Source organism: Cucumis sativus, chromosome 5 (genome assembly GCF_000004075.3).
Source record: "Cucumis sativus cultivar 9930 chromosome 5, Cucumber_9930_V3, whole genome shotgun sequence".
In the NCBI taxonomy this organism is placed as follows: Eukaryota; Viridiplantae; Streptophyta; class Magnoliopsida; order Cucurbitales; family Cucurbitaceae; genus Cucumis; species Cucumis sativus.
In genome coordinates this window covers 24,051,461-24,073,000 of record NC_026659.2, presented here as the reverse complement: position 1 = coordinate 24,073,000, position 21,540 = coordinate 24,051,461, and the positions used below count along the sequence as shown (strand labels likewise).

At 36.5% G+C, this 21,540-nt stretch overlaps 2 protein-coding genes across 3 annotated transcripts; one reads left to right on the top strand and one right to left on the bottom strand.

Moving 5' to 3' along the window:
* Window positions 1-516: 516 nt before the first annotated feature.
* LOC101215778 (protein decapping 5) lies at window positions 517-7,564 on the bottom strand. 2 transcript variants are annotated; one of them, XM_011657185.1, is made up of 8 exons: window positions 7,263-7,564; window positions 6,408-6,508; window positions 5,969-6,040; window positions 4,912-5,847; window positions 3,977-4,036; window positions 1,263-1,463; window positions 1,046-1,156; window positions 517-972 (listed from the first exon to the last, which is right to left on the bottom strand). In XM_011657185.1, exons 1-8 carry the CDS (start codon window positions 7,408-7,410, stop codon window positions 799-801), a joined length of 1,803 nt encoding a protein of 600 aa, XP_011655487.1. In that variant the 5' UTR covers window positions 7,411-7,564; the 3' UTR covers window positions 517-798. The 2 variants fall into 2 exon arrangements, with proteins under 2 accessions (XP_011655487.1, XP_011655488.1); XM_011657186.1 differs by having other exon boundaries at window positions 1,046-1,153.
* Window positions 7,565-8,596: 1,032 nt separating this feature from the next.
* LOC101222820 (protein CROWDED NUCLEI 3) lies at window positions 8,597-20,694 on the top strand. Its single transcript, XM_004147090.3, has 8 exons — window positions 8,597-9,133; window positions 10,341-10,550; window positions 12,751-13,004; window positions 15,727-15,997; window positions 16,125-16,208; window positions 16,843-18,863; window positions 19,840-20,005; window positions 20,092-20,694. The coding sequence occupies exons 1-8, from the start codon at window positions 8,834-8,836 to the stop codon at window positions 20,293-20,295; spliced, it is 3,510 nt and encodes a 1,169-aa protein (XP_004147138.1). The 5' UTR covers window positions 8,597-8,833; the 3' UTR covers window positions 20,296-20,694.
* The last annotated feature ends 846 nt before the right edge of the window (window positions 20,695-21,540 follow it).

Genomic DNA, 21,540 nt, shown 5'->3' with positions numbered 1-21,540 from the left:
TTATAACAGTCTATGAGCTATAGACTATTTTAGTTCAGATAAAAATAAAAATAAACACAGTAACCTAAGCCTAATTACATTCTTGAATGGAAGCTCGTAGATCTTTTTCCCACCTGATAAACAAGGGCGAGAGATAAAATAAGACGAAAGGTATTCCCTAAAAACTATGCTTTATATTTGGGTACATCTAGATGAAATGTTCGGCTTAGATTGAACCAACCCAACACAATCCAATCGATCCTAACCCAACTCAGGGTTGGTCAGGTTTTCGAGTTGAATTGATTAACACCCTTAAGGGTTTGGTTTAAGGGTTTTATACATAAGAATTGACACAGGATTCTTAGAAAAAATCCATACGGGCATCTAAAGCAGCTCAAAGCCTCCCATTTTATCATCCTAGGATGTCTAGATATTCTCTGATCTGTCCCCTAAAACAAAGAACATATCCAACATAGACTTTGTCACTTTGCAACCTCACTATGATTGGATGTAACAGAACGAAACAATGGAACAAAATTCTTTAAAAGGAAATTGCATTAAAGAACTTCATCGAACTTGGTTACAAATAAAGCTTCCACTAGAAATCAAATTCTTTGTTAGACCAACGGATGAAAAAGGCAACCGGATGTAAACAATGAAAAAAGAAAATAAAAATAAAGAAAAGAACAGTCCAATTATTTCGGGACAAGCAGGGAGAAATGTGCACTCTATAAAAGACTCACAACCCTTTATCAACTCAAACGAAATGGGGGCAATTAAAACCCATATAACCCCAACAACAGATACATACTTGTTGGATTATGAACGATAATATGATGATCGTCCTTGTCCTTGTCCTTGTCCTTGACCCCGCCCTCGACCTCTCCCATTATAGCCATATCCTCTTCCATGGTATCCTCCACGGAAATACCCTCCACGTCCAGGACCTCGACCACCTCGGCCTCCTCGATACCTCGGAAAATCGCCAAAAGTCTGCAATAGCAGTCAGGAAAACATAAAATACAGTGATTTTAAATGTATGAGACACAACCACCAGAAAAGTTACCTCGGTGTCTATCTTTACTTGCTCTGAATATCTAGTCCGCCCATTTTGAGGATCATTATCAATAGCATTGTAAGAGAGTGAATCAAAGAAATCATCCTTGTTATACAACTGCTGCAGATAAAAGAAAATAACTTAAATGTCATGGTTTGAAAGGAACTGAATCCATATTTTGAATAGAACTAAAATTTTATAACTCAAAAGACTTGGATGATCTCACCTTATTCCCAGACTGTGAGAGTTCGCCTTCATCTTCTTCTTGAAGGTCATCCTCATCACTGACCTTTCCATCCACGTCCTTATCCTTGAGATGTGATTTATTACCTTTACCAAGATTTCCCCATACCTCATCCTTGTTGAATTTCTCGTTCATAGCTGTGAAATCAAAATCTTCCGTAAATTTTGTCACTGGACGGGAACTCTGCAATGTGAAGAGTGAAATGTTGAACTCTAGGATTATTCAGATGTTGAGCTTCAAACATAAATACAAAAAACCTACAAGTTAACCCAACCATGATGTACTTTCAGATTATGTCTCCAACAAAATGAATACATTAATAACTAATCAATCATCTCCCTCAATTCTTTTTAATTTTCAGCGTTCTTATAAATTTTTCCTTGATAGTATAGACTTCTAAGTTTGTTTTCAAAGGATAAACAGTTGAGTTTCAATTCAAATTATAGCATATCACTCCAATTCTGGTCCGTCAAAAAACTTATTCAGCACTCGAAATGAAGGGGGAAGGTACACAACTAAATAGGAAACAGAGCTTTCATTGAGTAACATGAAAGTAATGAAAGTATCTACAAGAGCGTACAGAAAAACAGCCAAACAAAAATAGCCCCAACAAATTAAAAAGAGGTACTCCATTTCAAAAGGAAAAGAAAAGAAAAAAGAAAAAAAAAAAGGACCTTTGCTAAGAATTGAAAAAACAAAAAACTTAGGGTTCTATGGTTGGGAATTCAAATTCTTTTTTTTATATATCCACGAGTGTCTGAGCCCGCTTACGCATCTCGACTAATCTCACGAGACAACCCACCAAACCCTACAACATTTGGGTGTCGTAGATGGTCACCATCAATTGAACCCATAAACTCTTGGTTAGTTGTCTCCTTTTTACACTGCCAACCCATGATGCTCAAGAATTCAAATTCTTTTTTATGTTTTCAAATTCATTGAGTTTAGCAAAAAGTTGTTTTGTAAGACAAACTGAATTGTTTAACTTAAAATATTTAGTGAGTAACTACAACTACTTTATGATTTAATAAAAATGATATCAAACACATTTTAAACAATTGTTTAACTTGGAATTTAATTGATGAATCTGCTACCAAACAGATGTCTAAAAACACGAAATACAACTCTTGTTTTCACTTAATCCCTTGTTTTCAAATTTCTATTTTTATATTACCACCAAACAACCCCATAGTTACCAAAACCTAAGTGAAGTCATCAAACCTTATAACCTTTCACAACTACCCCTATCTCTCTCTGTCCCAAACAATTCTATGATTCCTCTCCATCCAAATCCCCCTAGAACCAACAATTCTATGATTCTTATCTATCAAAGAACCAACAATGAAGAAACAATCCCATCATAGAACTTTGCCCTCATCCAACAATTCTATGATTCCTCTCTATCCAAATCCCCTAGGAACCAACAGCAACGAAGCAATCCCATTGTAGAACTTCGCCCCCATCACGGAAAGAAACAACAAAACCTCCTCCATCAAAGCTCAGCAATCCCTATTCCACAATAGATGAGGCCTCAAAAGCCTCCAAAGAAAGAGGTCTAAATCAACCAAGTAAATTTGCAACTTCAAACAATATGGTTGTTGTCCTCCATCCTCAAGGACTTCCAATATGGTTGTGGTCCTCCATCCTTGAGGACTTCAAGGAAGGCCCCAAACAAAAGGAAGGGCGTCTCCACCCTGAATTAACTTTTCCATTAAATACATGTCAGGCAAAGTGCACGAGTTGTACCTTCTTTGGAATCGTAACATCCAAGAGGAAAAAGGAGAGATGACAAAGGGGCAAGGGAATACAGGAAAAACCCTAGGAAAGGCAAGAATCTACAAACAAGGGTCCCTCCACCCTAGGCCAAGTGTGCATCTCCCACAAGCAAAAGTAAAGTAGGAACCTCCATATAACTTAAGAACACGTAGTTTTATGACCTTAAAACCTCCACAACGCCCTATACGTAAAGGGACAGATAAACAACAAAATAAAATAAGGTCAGAGATCACAGAATAGAATCTATTTTTGCAAGGAGATATCAATGGGAGTTGGAGGTACAAAGTGGTTTCTCTCCCACTAGACCCACCTCCCATAAGAGCTATCTAAGCCATCCTCGATGGAGCGTTTTACAAATTGGGAAAATAGAGGAAAACCTGAAGAGATAGCTTTCCAGGATTTTGAAGATCTCACAATCCTACTTCCAGAGACCCACTCAAAAGGTGGGGGGTCATCTTTAATTCTGATTACTTTGACACAAAGCCTTCTAATCTTAAAAGTGCCACAACCATGTGGCCAACAAGGCCTCATTTCAATGTTTTAGTTTTAAATTTTAACACCCAACCTGCCTAGATCCAACGGTTTTCAAGGCATCTCCCAACAAACCAAATGCTACCCTCCACTCATCAGCCTCATCCCATAAGAAATGGCTCAACATCTTTTCCAAACTTTAGCCCAATGGCCCAGGAATTATAAAAATGGAGAGAGTAAATGGGAACCCAATTAGGACAACTTGGATGAGTAAATTTCCCTCCACTGGAGGAGAAGTTTTTTCCAAGAAGATGTCAAGCTTTTCGACGAATGGACTACAAAAGAACACTTTAAAGATGTTAGTAACATAAAGTAATTCATTAAGGAACTTAATGACAAGTGATGTCTACATCCATAATTAGTAATTTATTAAAGACTTCAGAAATTACCCCAGATCCTCTTCCTCGTCCTCTGTAATAATTGCGAGCCTGGAAATGAGAACCATTGGGCTGAGACACAGTAAAGGAAAGAAAGAAAACATCAGTATCACAATAACATAAACTAACAGAAAATCAAGGACCAAAAGAAAGGGCAGCAATTGAGACATAAATTTGTATTTCTGCCCATCTAAAACAATTTTATAGTAAAATCGGCCCATCTAAAACTATGGTTCTTTAATTGAACAAAATATTGACAATTGGATAAATATACAGAGAAAATTCAATACTGATCAGGTATGATAACATAAAACACTTCCCAAAGTGGAACACTCTTAAGTGGCACTTCCATCAATGAACTCAAGAACTGGAAATAAGCAAATGTAAGCATCTCACTGTGATGCAATAATTAAAAAGTAGTCTCCAAAAACAAACTGAGACTTTAACTAAGAAGGCTTATAAAAGAAAATCTAAGTGATATTATGACCAAATCCCTCACCAGGATTAAGTAGCACTTCCAGCAGTGAACTCAAAAACAGGAAACAAGAAAAGGCAAACATATCACTGTATGATGCAATAATTTAAAATGTTTAGAAGTCGCGTAAAACACAGCCTTACACAAAGAAGGCCACTAAAAGAGTCATAGTACAACTTAAACCCTGTCAGTAAATTTTTCACTAAATGATGCAGCGATTAAAAAGGTTTAGTAGTCTCTCAGATCACAGACTGACTGGGAAGGCCTATAAAAGAACATTTCAATCATATCTAGAAGTTCGATCTGAACAACCACAATTACATTTGAATCAATCATAAATTGGATAACAATCTTCAAAGACCCTACCTTGCATAATGGTGACACTTACAGGAAGAAAAATTAAAGAAATAACAGAAGAACAGCAAATCAGACACCAAAAACTACATTTGCATTTAATGAATTAGATAGACACCTTCTGGATAGGCCTTGACAGCACAGGTAGTGGTAGTATCGGTGGCTGGGCCTCTGTTGTCACTGGCTTAGAAGGTTCTAAAGATGATGATTGGACTACTTCCACATCCTTATGCACTGCATGTAAGGGTTGAGATGAAACCACAGCAACAGGCCCAGACTGCAACAGCTGCCCAGGAGTAACTAGAGAAGGTACAGAAGATTCAGCACGAGAGTTGGATATTCCAACTACAGATGAAGTTGACTGGGACACAGTTTGATACAGTAATGAGGAACCAGAAACTGCATTAGGTTCATTAGAGATTGGTGGTATGGCAGTACTAACATCTGCACCAGAAAATGAAGACAGTATTGGACCTCCTGGCAAACTAACACTAACTGGGGCTCCAGAGAGGGTATGAACAGCTGTCTTATTACCAACTGAACTTGGTAATGTTTCAGAAATAGACGTAAAAGGGAACATAGGCAAAGCTGTTGAAAAAGTTGGAGGGGGGACAACAGCAGAGGTCAAGTTAGGAGAACTACTACTACTACCAGAGAGCAAGGGAGATGGAACTTCAGGTTGTTTTGAAGCTCCAGTGGGTAAAGACACATTAATGTTAGGATACTGCATTGACTGTTGAAGAGATGGAGGCATCGACAGACCAGGAGGAGGTCGTACAACCGACTGCTGGTGTAACTGAGGAAGCCCATTTGGTGGGCCATAATACCCTTGCCAATACATGGGCATCGCAAGTCCACTGCCATTTGCACTTGGAGGAGGTGGAGGAGAAGCTCCCCACGTCCCCAAGTTGGCCCCAGGCTGATATGGAGGCAAACCACCTTGAAAATTGGACTGAGGGAATCCAAATGCTGTGTTGGAAGTATGATCAGGTAATGACCCACTGATAGCAGAATGCATGTTGGTAGATGTGGAAACTGATGGGGGATAGTGAGACTGCATAAGCAACAAAAAAGAATAAGAGTAACATCCTGTAATGATGATAAAGCTAACATGCCTTAACGTACTTAGATATTAGAACAGATACACTCTTCTTTAAAGAAAAATATGAACTTACTTGAATAATTGCTGGATCATTGTTTATAGGTGCTGCCGGCTGAACAGGTGGAGATGATTTAACCTGCAAATCCTGGCAAGAGCACAAAAGAGCTGCTTATTAATCTAAGCAAAAAAAAGGAAATGAAGCCATGTTACCCCCATCTAAACTATTGACTATACAGCATTTAACGAAATGACAAATTGGAGAAAGTAAGAAATCCATTAAAAAAAAAAAAAAGAAGAAGAAGAAGAAGCATGCCCTAAACAAAAGTACCACATTGAATCAGCAGATTCATATGAACAAATATTCAAGAGCTAATCAGCATGAAAAAGGGACAGACTCTATTAGCGGCACTTGACTTTCGCTCTAAATAATAGGCAATTCACTGGACCTAGCTTAAAAAATAACTAAAGCCCCAAAGTATATTATCAAACATAATTTTCAAAGCATTTGATACCTTGATATCACTTCCACGGAATAAGATGTACTCAAAAACTTTATCACTTGGAGGAACGTGGGGGCCATCCTTCTTTCTTCCTTCTGTTCCAAACGATCTCACTGCCCCAAAAAAAATTAAATAAATAAATAGTGAATCGTATACAAGTTTGAAAATGACTACATTAGATAACAAACATCAAAATTATAGCACATACAAACCATAAACAATAAGATTAGTTGGTAACATGATGTATATATGCGAAAAGAAAACCTTTAAGATCCCAGAAAATTCCATTCAGGTGGTACATGGTTCTCAAAAGGAACAATTAAAGACCCATATCAGTAACAAGCTACTCCGTTCAATAACTTGCACTCAATTCTGACAAAAACAACAAAATATTGCCCGCAAAAAAAGACAGGAAAAAGATCATGCACTGGAATCCGGGAACAAATAACTGAAGTACACATAACTTCATTTAAAATTGACAATCAGGGCCCATTCCAAATTTCCAAGTCCTCTACAAAGGCAACCGATATCAGAAAGCGAATGAAATGGAATCACTAGCATTATAGATGATAAATCAACGCATAAATAAAACACAAACATCTTTTTTAGAACAATGCCTGAAAAGGAAAATTAGAGCCCTTTAACCACTATCGTTCGTCAAACCTCAGTTGAACGCATAAATCTCAACCTCAAATTTCCAACTCAAACCCTCGTTATAACAAAAAGTTCATCAAAGTTTTAACAAAAGGAAATGCCCATGCATTAACAAAACAAGAAACAAAAAAGAAAACAAAAAATAAGTGAGGCATGTATAATATAATCACGAATCTTGAAAAAAGGAAATGTGAAAAGAAAAAGAAAAAATACCGTTTCTTAGTCCAATACTAGACTCTTCGGTGTTGATGTTGTAGAGTACGCCTTCATATCTAATTTCACTCTTGGAAGTTAAACTAATCAAGCTTCCAATGTACGAATCGGCAGCTGAAGTGGGCCTGGAAGCAGTATCGGAAGCCATAGGTATGAAAGTTGAACATAAACTAAGGAAAGGAGGAGAAAGGAGAGAGTGGAGTTTTTTAGGTTTTTAAGAGGGAGACTTATGGAGTCTCAGATTCTGAATTCTTGATTTGGAAGAAGAAACAAACCCACCCCTCTCGAGTTTGTGTTTATTTGGGTAATTGGGTAAACAAAAACAAAAACAAAGTATGCCCTAAAATTACTACTTTTTCTTTTTTTTTTCCTTTTCCACATTAATGCATTGCACTTAACCTACCATACATATTTAACAATCAAACCATCGTAACATTTATTTTAAATCTTACTAATACACACCCATATCATCTAAAATTCCACTCTACTTTCATTTATTCTGCTATATTTAAAAATACTTTATTTATATTTATTATGTTTTTTTTTATAGAAATGATTATAATTGAAAAAATAATAGCATAATGAAATATTTTTGTCATAAGAAATCCAACTAATCGTATTCAAATGAAGGTCTAGTCATTTCTAAGATAGAAGTATTTTTCAAATTATATAGTTATTTTTCTTTTTCACGTTTGTGATTCATTTTTAAATAAATCCCTTTTTTGTATGTAGTATTTGCATAAGATGTTTTTCTTACCTTGAAATTTTAATATTTACTTGTCAACTATATTTAACCATTTTTGTAAGAAATAATAGTTTAGGATTTCTTTACAAGTGGTGCTATAAAATAAAGTTTTAGCTACTACTGTTAATGAAATGAAAACAAGATAAACGGTATAAAATGAAGATTTGCCTCATTTTTTAGACTTATTTGGTTTATTTCTATAATTTTATCACTTTATATTAACGTCACATGCATGCATTGATAAAAATTTGTCAATGTTTATAAAGGATATTTGATTGGTGGTAAAATAAAGTTGGGTTTGTAATTATTATAAGGAAAATTAGAACCAGTAAACAACGACACAATAGACGACGTATTTAATTATTAGTTAACAAAACGACGAGAGCAGCCTCCAATCCAACGTATTTAATTTTTACTATATTTGAAAATGTTTAAATAATAACGATTGAATTAATATGAATGTGAAGAAGTATTATTATTTTGTTTAAGAAGTATAATTTGATTTTAAGAAAGACTAATTGAGAATAAAACTAAAAATTAGACCTTGGAAGTGAAGAAACGCCGAAGGATTAACCTTGTATTATTTGGAACATCTCTTTGGCGTAAAAGAAAGGGGCTTTGAGTTTGATTCTGAAAACCGCTAATGGTTGTTGTTGTTGTTACTCTTCTCTTCCTCTTGCATTGAACTCAACGGTTGAAGTAGGGTTTGTCCCGAACTGGGTGGGAAGCACATCACAAATTATTTTTTCAAAACTTCATTTTTAGATTGCCATTTTCACGAATTCATCTTCTTTACACTGCATAGATAGAACATTGAAATCCCATCATGTTCACGCCTCAGAGGACGGGGTGGCCTGCTGCATCCCTCACGCCTCGAACCGAACCAAAACTTGCACTTACCAATTCCATTATTCTTGGGAAGGGCAAGGACGTGACTTTTACAGACGACCCACCTCCGCCGTTGGGATCTCTTAACGACGAATTGTATAAAACCGCGACGGCGGTGGATACTGGGGACATGGATGATTGGAGGAAGTTTAAGAAAGCCGGGTTGTTGGACGCGGCTGCAATGGAGCGTAAGGATCGGGAAGCGCTTCTCGAGAAGGCTTCAAGGCTTCAAAGCGAGGTTAGGGATTATCATCAAGTCTTACTCCTTTTTTTTTTTTTTTTTGTCTTCTGATTAATTGGGGTTCAATTCTAATGTGGTGGCTTATGTTTCCTGGTAAAAGCTAGTTATTATTGGTACTTCTGTTGGTTCATGTCAAGCAAAAAAGAAAGAACTCTTGTTAAAATGTAATTGTTTTATTACTTTAGCTTTTTATTTATGGATAGGAGTACAATTGAAAAGGCAAAGAAATTATTTCATTGTTATTTGTCTGCAAGCTTCTTTGGGAGAGTACTTTAAGCCATTAACAATTTCAATGTCCACTTAGAAAAACCAGGCAACCTACAATATGTCAAGCTTGCGTGCTCATATGGACATGCAGCATAAGATTCTAGAGAACCCAGTTTAAACTTGTTAATCTTTCTTTGCTGGCAGCATACCAGAAATAGTTCCCAAGAACAATTCGTGATACACTTCTGTGATATAACAATACCAAGTCAGTTTGGCTGATCACATGTTTCGTTAGAAACTTAGTTGAGTTCAGCAATATACCTAAGATTCTATCTCGAGCTTATATTCTTTTTCATAGATTTATCTCTTTCCTCGTAAGACTATTTGGATATCAACATTTAAAAAATTATGTTCTTTTCAACCCTGCAGTGGTTTGTAGGAAATGCCTTGAATTGTCCTTTCTTCAATCTCTCTGTTTTCTTTGTCATAATGCTGGCTGGTTGGTGGATAGGATTTAGATAATTTGCTTAACTATGTTGACATCTTTTGGCATGTCCAGCTTTAGGAGGTGTTAATAAATAGTTGCTGGGGAAGTATCCTTTGTAAGTGACTGGAGATAGCAAGAAACTCGTTAGTTGCTTGGAAATATGATAGACAAATATTGAATTCGGTTTATTTTTTTCGTCAAAGAGCTTCATCAATTATACATGTTTTATATTCATTATGCAGATGAGATTGTTTTCATTGATACACAGACACACATACTTCTGTTGAAGAAATGATAATTTTTTGGTGGAACAGCTAGGGAATGGGCTGGTGAATATATATGTTTTTTAATGTAATATCGGCCTGCACATTATAATGCCGTAGTATTTATTCTAAACATCTTGCAAGGTGGGATTAAATGTTTTAACTGCTTGCAACTTTTCTTGTATAGTTTCTGTTAGACCTTATAAGTTGTCTTACATGGATTTATTGGATTATTATTTTCGTGCAGCTTCTTGATTATCAGCACAATTTGGGACTTCTTTTGATAGAGAAGAAAGATTGGGCTTCAAAGTTTGACGAACTAGGGCAAGATTTAGCAGAAACTGAGGAGATCTTCAAGCGTGAACAATCAGCACATTTAATTGCATTATCTGAGGTTGAAACGAGGAGGGATAATTTGAAGAAAGCCCTAGCTGCTGAGAAGCAGCATGTTTCTAGTGTATGCTACTCTTGGCAATTCCACTTTCTCATTATTTGATTTACTTATTTCTTTATGTTGTCATTTTCCTTTCGTTTGACAACCTTTGACCATCAATCGCTAATGTGTACCAAAGAAAATATGTAACTGGTGCGGTGTGGGGGGGCTTTTATTGGCAATGGATAAATTGGCTTTGGTGGACCCTTGTAATTGAGCTATAGAAGTTGTGACCGAGCGTAGATTGAAGTGTAGCATCTACTCTCAAGGAGTATGCTTTAGTGTAGAAGAGTTTTGCAGTATGGGGAGACAAGGGAGCTCTCTATTTATTCTTGTTAGTGATATATAATTAAATTTACCTTTACCTACTAGCTTAAGTTTTTGGGTCAAGCAGGGTTTAAGATGGTATCAGAGCAGATTGCTTCGGGATGTCCTAGGTTCAAACCCCTACAATGTTGTTTTCTCCCCAATTCAAATTGATTTCTACTTGTTGGCCTTTCAAGTATTTCAAGCTCATAAGTGAAAGAGAGTGTTAGTGATATATAATTAAATTTACCTTCACCTGCTAGCTCAAGATTTTGGTTCAATTGGTGATTTAAGAATTCCCAAGTTTGTACTTGTACCACCTTATCATAAATAATACCAAGTTCTATCACAATTGTCAATTCTAGAAATCGGCCTTCTATTTTCTATTTAAGTGAATATAGAAAGCAGGGAAAAAAGTCAAGGTCTGGGGAAGCCTACAAAGAGTGTTACATGTGCCAAATTCTAATTGTCATGCAATCACAACTTTGACTTAATAAAAAAAATTGTGTTTCTCACTTACCAAATATTCCAGATAATAGTGGAAAAGAACTACTTGCCACAAAAACTTCCCTTTCCCTTGAAGAGAGATTGGAGGACCACTTTTTGACAAGTACAATAAGCTCTACTATTGTTTCCATAAAAAAAAAAAAAAAAAAACTGCAATAATCTTTACTTAGTGTGACACTCCAAAATGTTCTAAAATTCTATCCATCTTCCCCTGACCCCTGCTTATTAGGAGAGCCCGGATAAGACTGAAAGTGATGTAAAAGGGACAACAATGGCCATTAAAGTCATATCAACTATCTCCCTAGCAGACAATACCTTTTTGAACTTATAGTTGAAAGAAAGGTTCCCTCAGCTAAACTACAGAAGTGATATAATCAATCTTCACTGTGAAGAGATTGAGTGAACAGACCAGGAGAGATTGAACAAAATTTATGATCTTAGTTTGAAAATTGGATATGTGGAATGAACTTAAGTCTATGGACATAGGTCCTAGATCTTAAAGGTTGATTAGATGTCTAAAGATATCTCAATTTGAAGTTTTTATGGCTGTGTGCCCTGCCAGGTCATTGTTCCATTCTCTAGGGAGGGCTTTATACATGGACATATCTAGCCATTGCAGCATTGGTCAGCGTGGATTTGTTCACACTATTTTATCACTATGATATAAGGATGTCAGTAGAAGCTGGTCTTTCTTGCTTCACTATCTTTTCTGGTACTCTTGTGCTATTTTATCTTCGTCTTAGTGACTTGATTTTGTAGTATAACAAATAGTTTTTACTTAGTTTTGCATCTTGTTTGAAGTAGTCACTTGAAATTTGGAATAATTAATTTTTGGGGACTTTAGATCAAGGAACCTGTTTATGTGCTGAATAGGCTAGAAGTGGCTGGTTCCCTAAGTTCTTAGCAGAGGAAACATTCTCTGAAAATTAAGTTTGAAGAGGTGATTAAAAGTGAGACCATTAGTTGGATGCAAAAGACCTAGTTTAACAACATTGGCCATACTGCTTATTTCCATAGGAAACTCAAAACTGGTTGTAGGGATAAAACGTAGGTTTTGGAAAGATAAATGGCTCATTGACTCGCCCCTTCGTGTGGAATTTCCTAGACTACAAAATTGTGAAAGCTAAGGACTCTATAGTCAGCGATTGCTGGTCTGACTCTTTCTGTCTTTGGGACTTAAAGTTAAGAAGTTATCTTACTAATGCTGAATTTGATGATTGGGCGAACTTTGATATCTTATGACTAAGCTAATATCATTCTCTTAGAAGACTCGTATAAAGTTAAGTTTGGTTTATTGCCAAAAAGAATAAACTAAGAATTTTGTAATTTTGTGAATTGTTTTCATTGCAATTATTTTTTGCTTCTTGAATGTCAAGGTTGAAAGGAGTTTTCATGCCTGCTCTTGCTGCAGCTTAAAATGGCTTTTTATGAAGTAAATGAGGAGCGTGCTGAAATAAAGCTTACATCTCAGAAGAAGTTGGCTGATGCAAATGCTTTGATGCATGGAATTGAGGAGAAATCTTTGGAGTTGCAGAAAAAGTTGAATGCTGCTGAAGCCAAGCTTGCTGAGGTAAATAGGAAAAGTTCAGAGTTGGAGATGCGAATGCATGAAGTTGAAGCTCGTGAAAGTGTGCTTCAAACTGAGCAGATATCCTTAGTCACGGGGTATTTTTCTGAATCTCCTTTCCCTTGAGCATGATCCATCAATCCAGGATTTGTTTGGATTTGGGAGCAATCCTTCTGTTTGAATTGTTGTCCTTGATTTCTTATAGGAATCTGATTGGTAATGAGAAGCTTTTCAAGTATAAATATAAGATTAAATTTTCTACAATATATCAACTTAACTCTTATAAAAAATATTTATCAATTTAAGTTTTTGGATTCATTAGTGATTTAACATGACACTAGAACAAGAGATCATCTTGTGCAAACTTTCGCAATGTCATTTTTTCCCTAATTAATATTTTGTCAGTTTAAGTGTTTGGTAATTTAACAAAGCTAGATTCAACACCTCTTTGAATGGGTGGTGAAAGGGTTCGAGGCATGTTTTCGAAATTTGTAGAAAGGACATTTTTGCAGTTTGAGGGGGTGTGTTCTTTGTTGTGGGATCTTTAGGAGGAGAGACAACTAATTGTTTAGAGGTATGGACTGGGACCCCATGAGGTTCGGTCCTTGGTGAGGTTTCATGTTCCCCTTTGGGCTTTGGTTTTGAAGACCTTTTGTAATTATTCCCTAGGTAATATCTTATTTAGTTGGAAACCTTTTTTCTAAGGTTTTTTGTATGTCATTGTATTCTTTCTTTTTTCTAAATGGAAGTCATTGTTTGTTCATAAAAGAACCCTAGATTTAGTGGCGATGCATCTCTCTCTCTCTCTCTGTTATTAGAAGCAACAACTGGCATTGAGAAAGAATGAAAAAATAAAAGCGTATGAAAAAAAAAAACCCATAAAACAAGCTCTCTACAAAAAGGGCTTTCAACTAAGTAAAATGTTACCAAGGTAATAAATAATAATTACGAAAAAAACTTCGAAATCAAAACCCAAAGAGAAACATGAACCCTCACTAAGGACCAAACTTCACTAGGGGTCTTTTCCCAAAGAGAAACATGAACCCTCTGTTAGACCACCCATCATACACCAATACAGTAGGAGAAGGAATAGGAAAGAGAAGAAGGAGGGGAAGTTGGTTATGTAACCAACTGCAGGTGGGGACCACAGGTGAGTGGAGCGTCGACGCACGATCCACTGAGAGGGGACCACGGTAGGGGAGTGAGGGAGCGAACATAAATAAAGAAGAGAAGGAAAGGAGAGGGCACGATTTTGGTTGTCAAGAAACCTACTGTTTTATTCTTGAAAGATAGGATAGCAGGTGAGGGAGAGGGAGCCGTCGACTGAGAGAATCCTGTATTTGCTTTTGCCATTTTTCATCTTAGTACTATTGCATATATTTCATCCTTCTATATTAAGAGTTGGAACAGTGAGGATCCATCAATTTGGGACCAAACTTCACTAGGGGTCTTCTCCAAACCTTTGAACACTCTTTTTGTTTTTCTCGCCCCAAATATCCGACATCACCACACACATCCCACCATGGGTTGACCTAGTGGTAAAAAAAGAACATAGTCTCAATAACTAACTAAGAGGTCATGAGTTCAATCCATGGTGGACACCTACCTAGGAATTAATTTTCTCGAGTTTTCTTGACACCCAAATGTTGTAGGGTGAGGCTGGTTGTCCCATGAGATTAGCCGCGCGTGAGCGGCCTGGACACTCACAGATATCAAAAAGAAAAAACACACACACACCCCAACAAACGACAAAAGCCGGCCTCTCTCTCTGATACATCATTATGGGTGTCAGTTTAGATAGACTTTTTGTAATTATCAGCTTGGTCTTATTCTTTTGGATTCAAATATGTAAGACCCCTGATAATTCACAAGTACAAGAGGAGGGGTAAAAGGGTGCAAACCAATGCAGAAAATTCAGCAAAACCACTGGGAGATGATAATACGAATCAGGTACAAGGAGGGGAACCCAGAATGTTGGGGGGACTGTACTTTGGCTGGGTTTAAGTAGGGATTTGGCCGATGAAAGAAGGGTGTGGAGTAATTGAAGCTTGAGGAAGCTGTTTGGAGAGGGAGACGCTCTCAAATCTGCCCTTATCTTTTCTCTTTTGTTCTTGAACATTGTCCTTGTTCTTCTTTAAATATTATCTCTGTTCTTCTTGATTCTCTGGGTGTTTATGACTGTTTAAGGAACTGAACTTGTTGTACTTTGAGCATAATTGACATTAGCTTGAATATATCAATTGTCATAGAGTCATTGTTGCTCTGTTGTGGCTTCTGGTTGGGTATTTTCTGTTTGTGGAGTTGGGTGCCTAACAGAATCCTTTCATAGTTAGTTGATTCCTTTTACTCTTTTTTTTTATTGAAGTCCTTTCCGGTAAGTAGTTGAGGAATCCTTTGTGGCTTGTGGCATTATTGTTATCCGGGGGGGGATGGTATCTTACCACATATTCTATGAAAGAAATCCTACTGGAGACAATAAGAACCCTCTTGCCAAACATCCTGGCACTTGGTGTGCTTAAAATGATTTTCCTTCCATAAGTTGGCTGGTGGTTGGTATTTTATTTTAAAAAAACTATTTATTTCAAGTTAATATTACCTGAACTTGCAAATACTGACAGGATACTCACTAGGTAAGAAAAGGCAGATATCTGGACCTGGAATGATGAACCCCAAAATCGAATTTGAGGGGCAGACTGTTGATTTTTTAGTCAATTTTGTTAGAGTCAGAGAAGTTAACTATGTGGCCAGTTTGGGACATGTGCCAGTATTCACCAAAGGGTACTTTCTTCTTCACTTATTTATTGTTAATTACTGGTTTAGGAAAGAAGCACATGAGGCAACCTCCCATAAAGAAAGAGAAAGTTTACGTAAGTGGCAGCAGAAGTTGCAGGAAAGAGAAGAAAAACTGAGCAAGAGTCGTGAATTGCTTAATGATAAAGAGCAGAAGGTAAGTGAAAATAGCACAACTATGAAGCAGAAAGAGAAGGATCTTGAAGAGATGAAGAAGAAGATCGATCTGTCAAGTTCAGTCCAGAAAGGGAAGGAAGATAATGTAAATAGACGATTAGCAGATGTAGAAGCAAAAGAGAAGGTGAAATCTAATTAAATGAGACACTTCTCCTTTTTTCTATATTTTATTATTATTTTTAAGGCAATGGGTGTGTCTTTGCATGTGACTACTTCTGCATTTCCCCTCCAACAACAAAAATGGTTTGCAGGAAGCTGATTTTTCAAGAAGTCTCTTAGAGAAAAAACAAGAAGAATTACGTCAGATGGAAGAAAACCTTCATGGGAGAGAAATGGTAAGTCAAACACTACGTTTCTTATTCCTGTTTTGGTAATTTTTGACATGCAACCTGCAGTTGTTTGTATTTGTACCAAAATGTTACTTGGTTTGGATTGGATGCAGGTATAGTTTAAAAATATTGAGTAGGAGAGAAAAGGGAAAAACAACTGATATTGAATGTTTTTTCTGGTAGCAGATTCAAATTTTCATTCTAAAGTCAAATAGGATTATTGGGAGTGTTCTCTTGAAATTTTATTACTCGTGGCACGTTTCTGTTTATTTCATACTGTGATGCATTTGTGCATGTTGATGTCATGATGGCTGAGATTCTTTGGTTTTTAGAGATATACAAATGAGATTTATGGATGATGCTGGTCCATGTGTTTTTTTTTTCTCTTCATTCTTGTTTATCTTTCTTTGTACATAGATAACTTCCGTGCATGTTATTTCCTGTTCAAATTTTCATTCAAGGTTGAACCTTGGTGTTTCAGTTGCCGTGCAATTAAAGTCTCATCACCATACAAAATAATAAAAAAAAAAAGAATATTTGAGTATCAGAAGAAAAATACGGTAACTGAATCTCATTGAATTTAACTTGAAGGTAAAATAGTTCTTTGTTCTTACAATTGTCTTCTTGATGTTCATTTCAGATGGAGATCCAACAGCTGCTTGACGAGCAAAGAGTAATTCTACAGAAGAAGAAAGAACAGTTTGAGTTACAATTGGAAGAAAAGAGGCAGTCTCTGGATAATGAAGGTAGTACAGTGCTAGGAGCACTCAAAAGGAAGGATCTTGAAATTAATCATGAGAAAGAAAAGTTGGTGAAGCAAGAGCAAGCTTTGGATAAAAAGTTGCTTCGAGCAAAGGAGAAAGAGGGTGATCTTGAACAAAAGATAAAAACTTTGAAATCAAAAGATAGAATTTTAAAAGCTGATGAGAAAAAGCTGGAGGTGGAAAGGTTGCAAATGCTTGCTGATAGAGAAAGCTTACGATCTCTCATTAATGAGATCGAGGAAATCAGAACTGAAAATTCTCAGAAAGAGCAGCAATTTCATGAGGAGAGGGCGAAATTGCAGGTGATGAAAGAAGAGAGATCAGAGCACGTTCGTTTAGAGTGTCAACTGATGCAGGAAATTGAGAGTTACAGACTTCAGAACAAAATAGTTATGAAAGAGCATGAGGATCTTAAGCAGGAAAGAGTCAAATTTGAGAGAGACTGGGAAGCCTTGGATGAAAAAAGGACTGAAATACATGATGAACTTAGTGATCTTGTGGAGGAGAGGAAAAAACTAGAGATCTTGCAAGGGGCAGAGGAGGGAAGGTTGAGAAATGAGAAAAATGAAATGCTAATTTATATGCAGAGAGAGTTGGAGAATGTCAAACAAGAAAAAGAATTATTTGCCTCAACTACAAGGCAAGAGCAGCAAGCCTTGTCTGAGCAGGCTCAAACCAAGCATAGCCAACTACTGCAAGATATAGAATTTCAGAGAAAAGATCTTGAAAGTCACTTGCAGAATAGCCAGATGGAACTAGAGAAAGAACGGCAGGAAAGGGAGCTAGCATTTGAAGAGGAGAGAGAGAGAGAACGAAACAAATTGTTTTGCTTGAGAGACATTGCTCAGAAAGAAACAGACGATTTATTATCTGAAAGGCATCAATTGGAAAAGGAAAAGGAGGTGGTTTCCCTGAATAGGAAGCAAATGATAGCAGACCATCTTGAAATTCATCAAGATATTGATAAGCTCAACATATTAAGTAAGGAGCTTAAAATTCAGAGGGAACAACTTATTCGGGATAGGGTTTGCTTTTTGACCTTTGTTGATAAGCATAAGAGTTGTGGTAAGTGTGGTGTGTCCATTGAAGAATTTGTAGTTCCTGACCTCCAAATTCCTGAAGAAATCAGAAAATCGCACCCTCTACCAAAGTTAGATGCCAATTCTCTACAAACCCTCCAAAGAGAATTTGCTGCTTCAGAGTTTGATTCTTCAGATTCTGGAGGTCGCATGTCTTGGCTCAGAAGATGCAGCAGAAAGATTCTAAAACTATCTCCTATTAAGAAAATTGGACATGTAGTTCCTTCTGTTCCCATGAAGTTGGCTGCAGATTGTACTGATTTAGAAGTCAAGGAGCCTAGAGTTAATGTTGGCGATGTGAAAAGGTCTGGTATTGCTGATGAACCTCAACAATCTTCTTTTATTGAGAGTGAACCATCTGGTGTTCAAAGATTTTCGTTCAGTGATAACATCAGACTGGCGGAAAATAGACATGAACATACATTAGATGATTTTAACAACTTAGACAGCAAGTTTGAAGAAGCCTCAGAAGCTTCAAAACAACCTGACATGAAGAAAGAGAGGCCAAAACATGCGAAAGGACTCAAGTCTGGTCATAGAACACGTTCAGTGAAGGCAACTGTTCAAGATGCAAAAGCTTTTCTTGGGGAAACTGGAGGACAGTCGGATCTTAATGTACCTGTACAGAGTGATTCAAATTCTTTATACAAAGAAACTAGCAACATTCGGAAGCGGCCACTGCCGGAAGATGAGCAAGATGATGACAGTGAAGGATGTTCTGATAGCATCACAACTGTCAGGCAACGTAAAAGACAACAAAAGATTCTCCCTGTGCAAACGCAAGGAGAAAGCCGATATCATCTGAGGCGACACAAGAAGTTAGTTTTCCATGACTCTTAAAATTCACAAGAAGATTCTCCCTGTGCAAACGCAAGGAGATTCCCTTTGCTTGACTGTTAAATCTGTCAATACATCCAGTTAGTTTTTTTGTTTCTTTACATAGATCAGCGTTGGTTTTGTTATATAGATTACAATTTCATTTTATTGTTGATTTTTTGGTTATGCCTCTCAAAATATTTAGAAAAGGAGCTAGCAAGTTTACATTCATGGTTTTTAACTTCACCACTACATACATAAAGAGATCAATAGACAAATCTTGAGCGAGAGGCAAAACTGAAGCTTCTAGGATGAATTCACTTGAATACTCAAGTTGATTATTTAGATATTGGGATCCCCTCCCCTCATTTTCTTCCCTTCAAATCTTTGTTTATTTCCAATTTAGATTCCTCCCTTGTTCGATGTGAGTCGAGCTTTCCGTTTTGTTTTGTGTGTTTTTCCTGGCTTGTATGAAGGCATGCATCTATATGTATCAGTACTCAACCTGGTGTTTTTACAATGGTTTCTGACTGGATGGGAATCTGAATTGATCTTGCTTGACTACCTGTATTGTTTTTGGTGAGACATAGCGTCCTAATTGAATATTTCTCTTTCTAAATTGATTTGCTTAGCCTCTTGAATAATTTTCTGATTTAGCATGCTTTTTAGTTTAAAATTCACAAGAATACAAGTGTATTTAGGATGCTTTTCACAAATGTACGTAATTATAAGCACTTCAGTAAAATTGGGTTTACCAGCCAATTATTTTGATGTTCGATTGTGTCCTATTATATATGTGCTTTCATGTGTTTCTTGAACAAGTACTTGGTCTTGATCACAAAGCATTCCAATCCTAAGTCCCAGGTTAGATGAATCTGAGTAAGGGAAGCTTTTGGTCAGTCAAAAGGACTTGTCCTTCACTCTTCCCATCGAGCTTCTACTTCTATATCCAACCTTATTTTAGTAAGTTTGGTGCAGTCCTGGCAAAGCTAGTGCAGTTCAGGTTTCACCAAACCTGACAACGGTGATGGAGAAAGAAAACGAAGAAACCCTTGCTGTAGGTGGTGAAAATGGGGAAAAAATGGACTCTGTGAAGATTACAACAGTCAGAACCATCTATCATTCCGAGGACAGAGTAGTTCGGGTGAAAATCCTGTTTGTTGTATTGATTTACCTTTCTGTTGCATTCTTTTAGTTATGTTGAATTATTTTCTCGTGACTTCTATATAGTTTGAATCACAAAGAACAGCTGAAGATAATGCTCCCACGGAGAAGTTGGTTACAACAGTCAATGATTTGTGCGATGAAGTGAATGGTTCATCAGAATACGAGGATGAAGATCAAAGCATACTTGACGATGAAGATGAGTATGACGAAGAGCAGCCCGATGTGGGATCAATTGGAAAGAAGATTTGGACATTTTTCACAACTTAGCAAACAAAATTGTTTCAATGATCACTCCATTGTGCTTTACCACTGAGAAAAGGATTTGGAGAAAGATGATGCTTTAGGCTCCTTTGGCTTGTTAATATTATCATTTGCAGGACTTCTTTTAGCATTCGACTTAGAGTAGGACATTATTTTGATTTCTGTTTTATATTTGATTTACCCCCCCCAACAGCTTCTTGTAATATTTACTTTTTGACATCACAAAGTCCCTTTTTATATGGGGAGGGGGGGAACCCAGTTTTTACCTCATATTTCTCAACAATTTTGGAATGTAAGCCCAATAAGAGGCATTAGTTGGAAGAATTATTGAATTGTAAAAGTTCAATATCATGAAATTGAAAGTACTTAAAATTTACAGAAATGGTTAATTTTTTTTAAGTCCAATTAATAATGGTGCAGAAAAATGATCTGTTTTTCTTATTTCTGAACGTTGGCAGTAAAACCACTAATGGTGAATTCAACAAAAGCTTACATTTTGTTGTTTAGCAGTAGCCTTGTGTTAATTTTGAGTCAGTGGGGTTGCTATTAAGTATCTGTTGTTTGTTGAAGTAGTGGAAGGGTTGGTAAGAAAATCAGTTTGAAGAGGGAGTTAGTGAGGAAAAGGTGTAGACTATAGAGAGAACTAATATTGTAAAATTAATTTGGAGAGAGAATGAAAGTTTTTATAATTAGACGAAAGTTTAGTGAGAGAAACTTTGTGGGAAGATTATGTGTAAAGAAAATTCTTATGGTTTTGAAATGCTAAAATCAATTTTATCGACTTTAAAATCATTCTCAAACATGCTCTTAACACTTAAGCAATCAAATCACATGAAAAGTAATCTTCAAAGTTACATTCTTCACCAATTCAAAACTTATGTCAGATCTCTTTGAAAATATAGTTAGAGTTCTACGTTAACTAAATAAGAGAATAACCTTGCATATACAATATAAGTCAGGACAACCATCTACTATGACATGAGACTTTTTGGAGCAAACCAAAAACAAAGTAACAAAAGTTTAGAACAAAAATAGATAATATCACGTAGGTACGAAATCACATGGAATTGTACCTAACAAAATTTTTAAAATGTTTTGCATTTAATAGGGAGATTACATTTGTTGTGGGTTTTTAGGGATGGAAGTTGCAAAAATCATGTAGGTGCCGACCAACATGTGGAATGAGAATTGTTGGAATGAAAAGAACTTTGAAATGTGAATACAAAGACCAAAGAAAAAATCACCAAAATC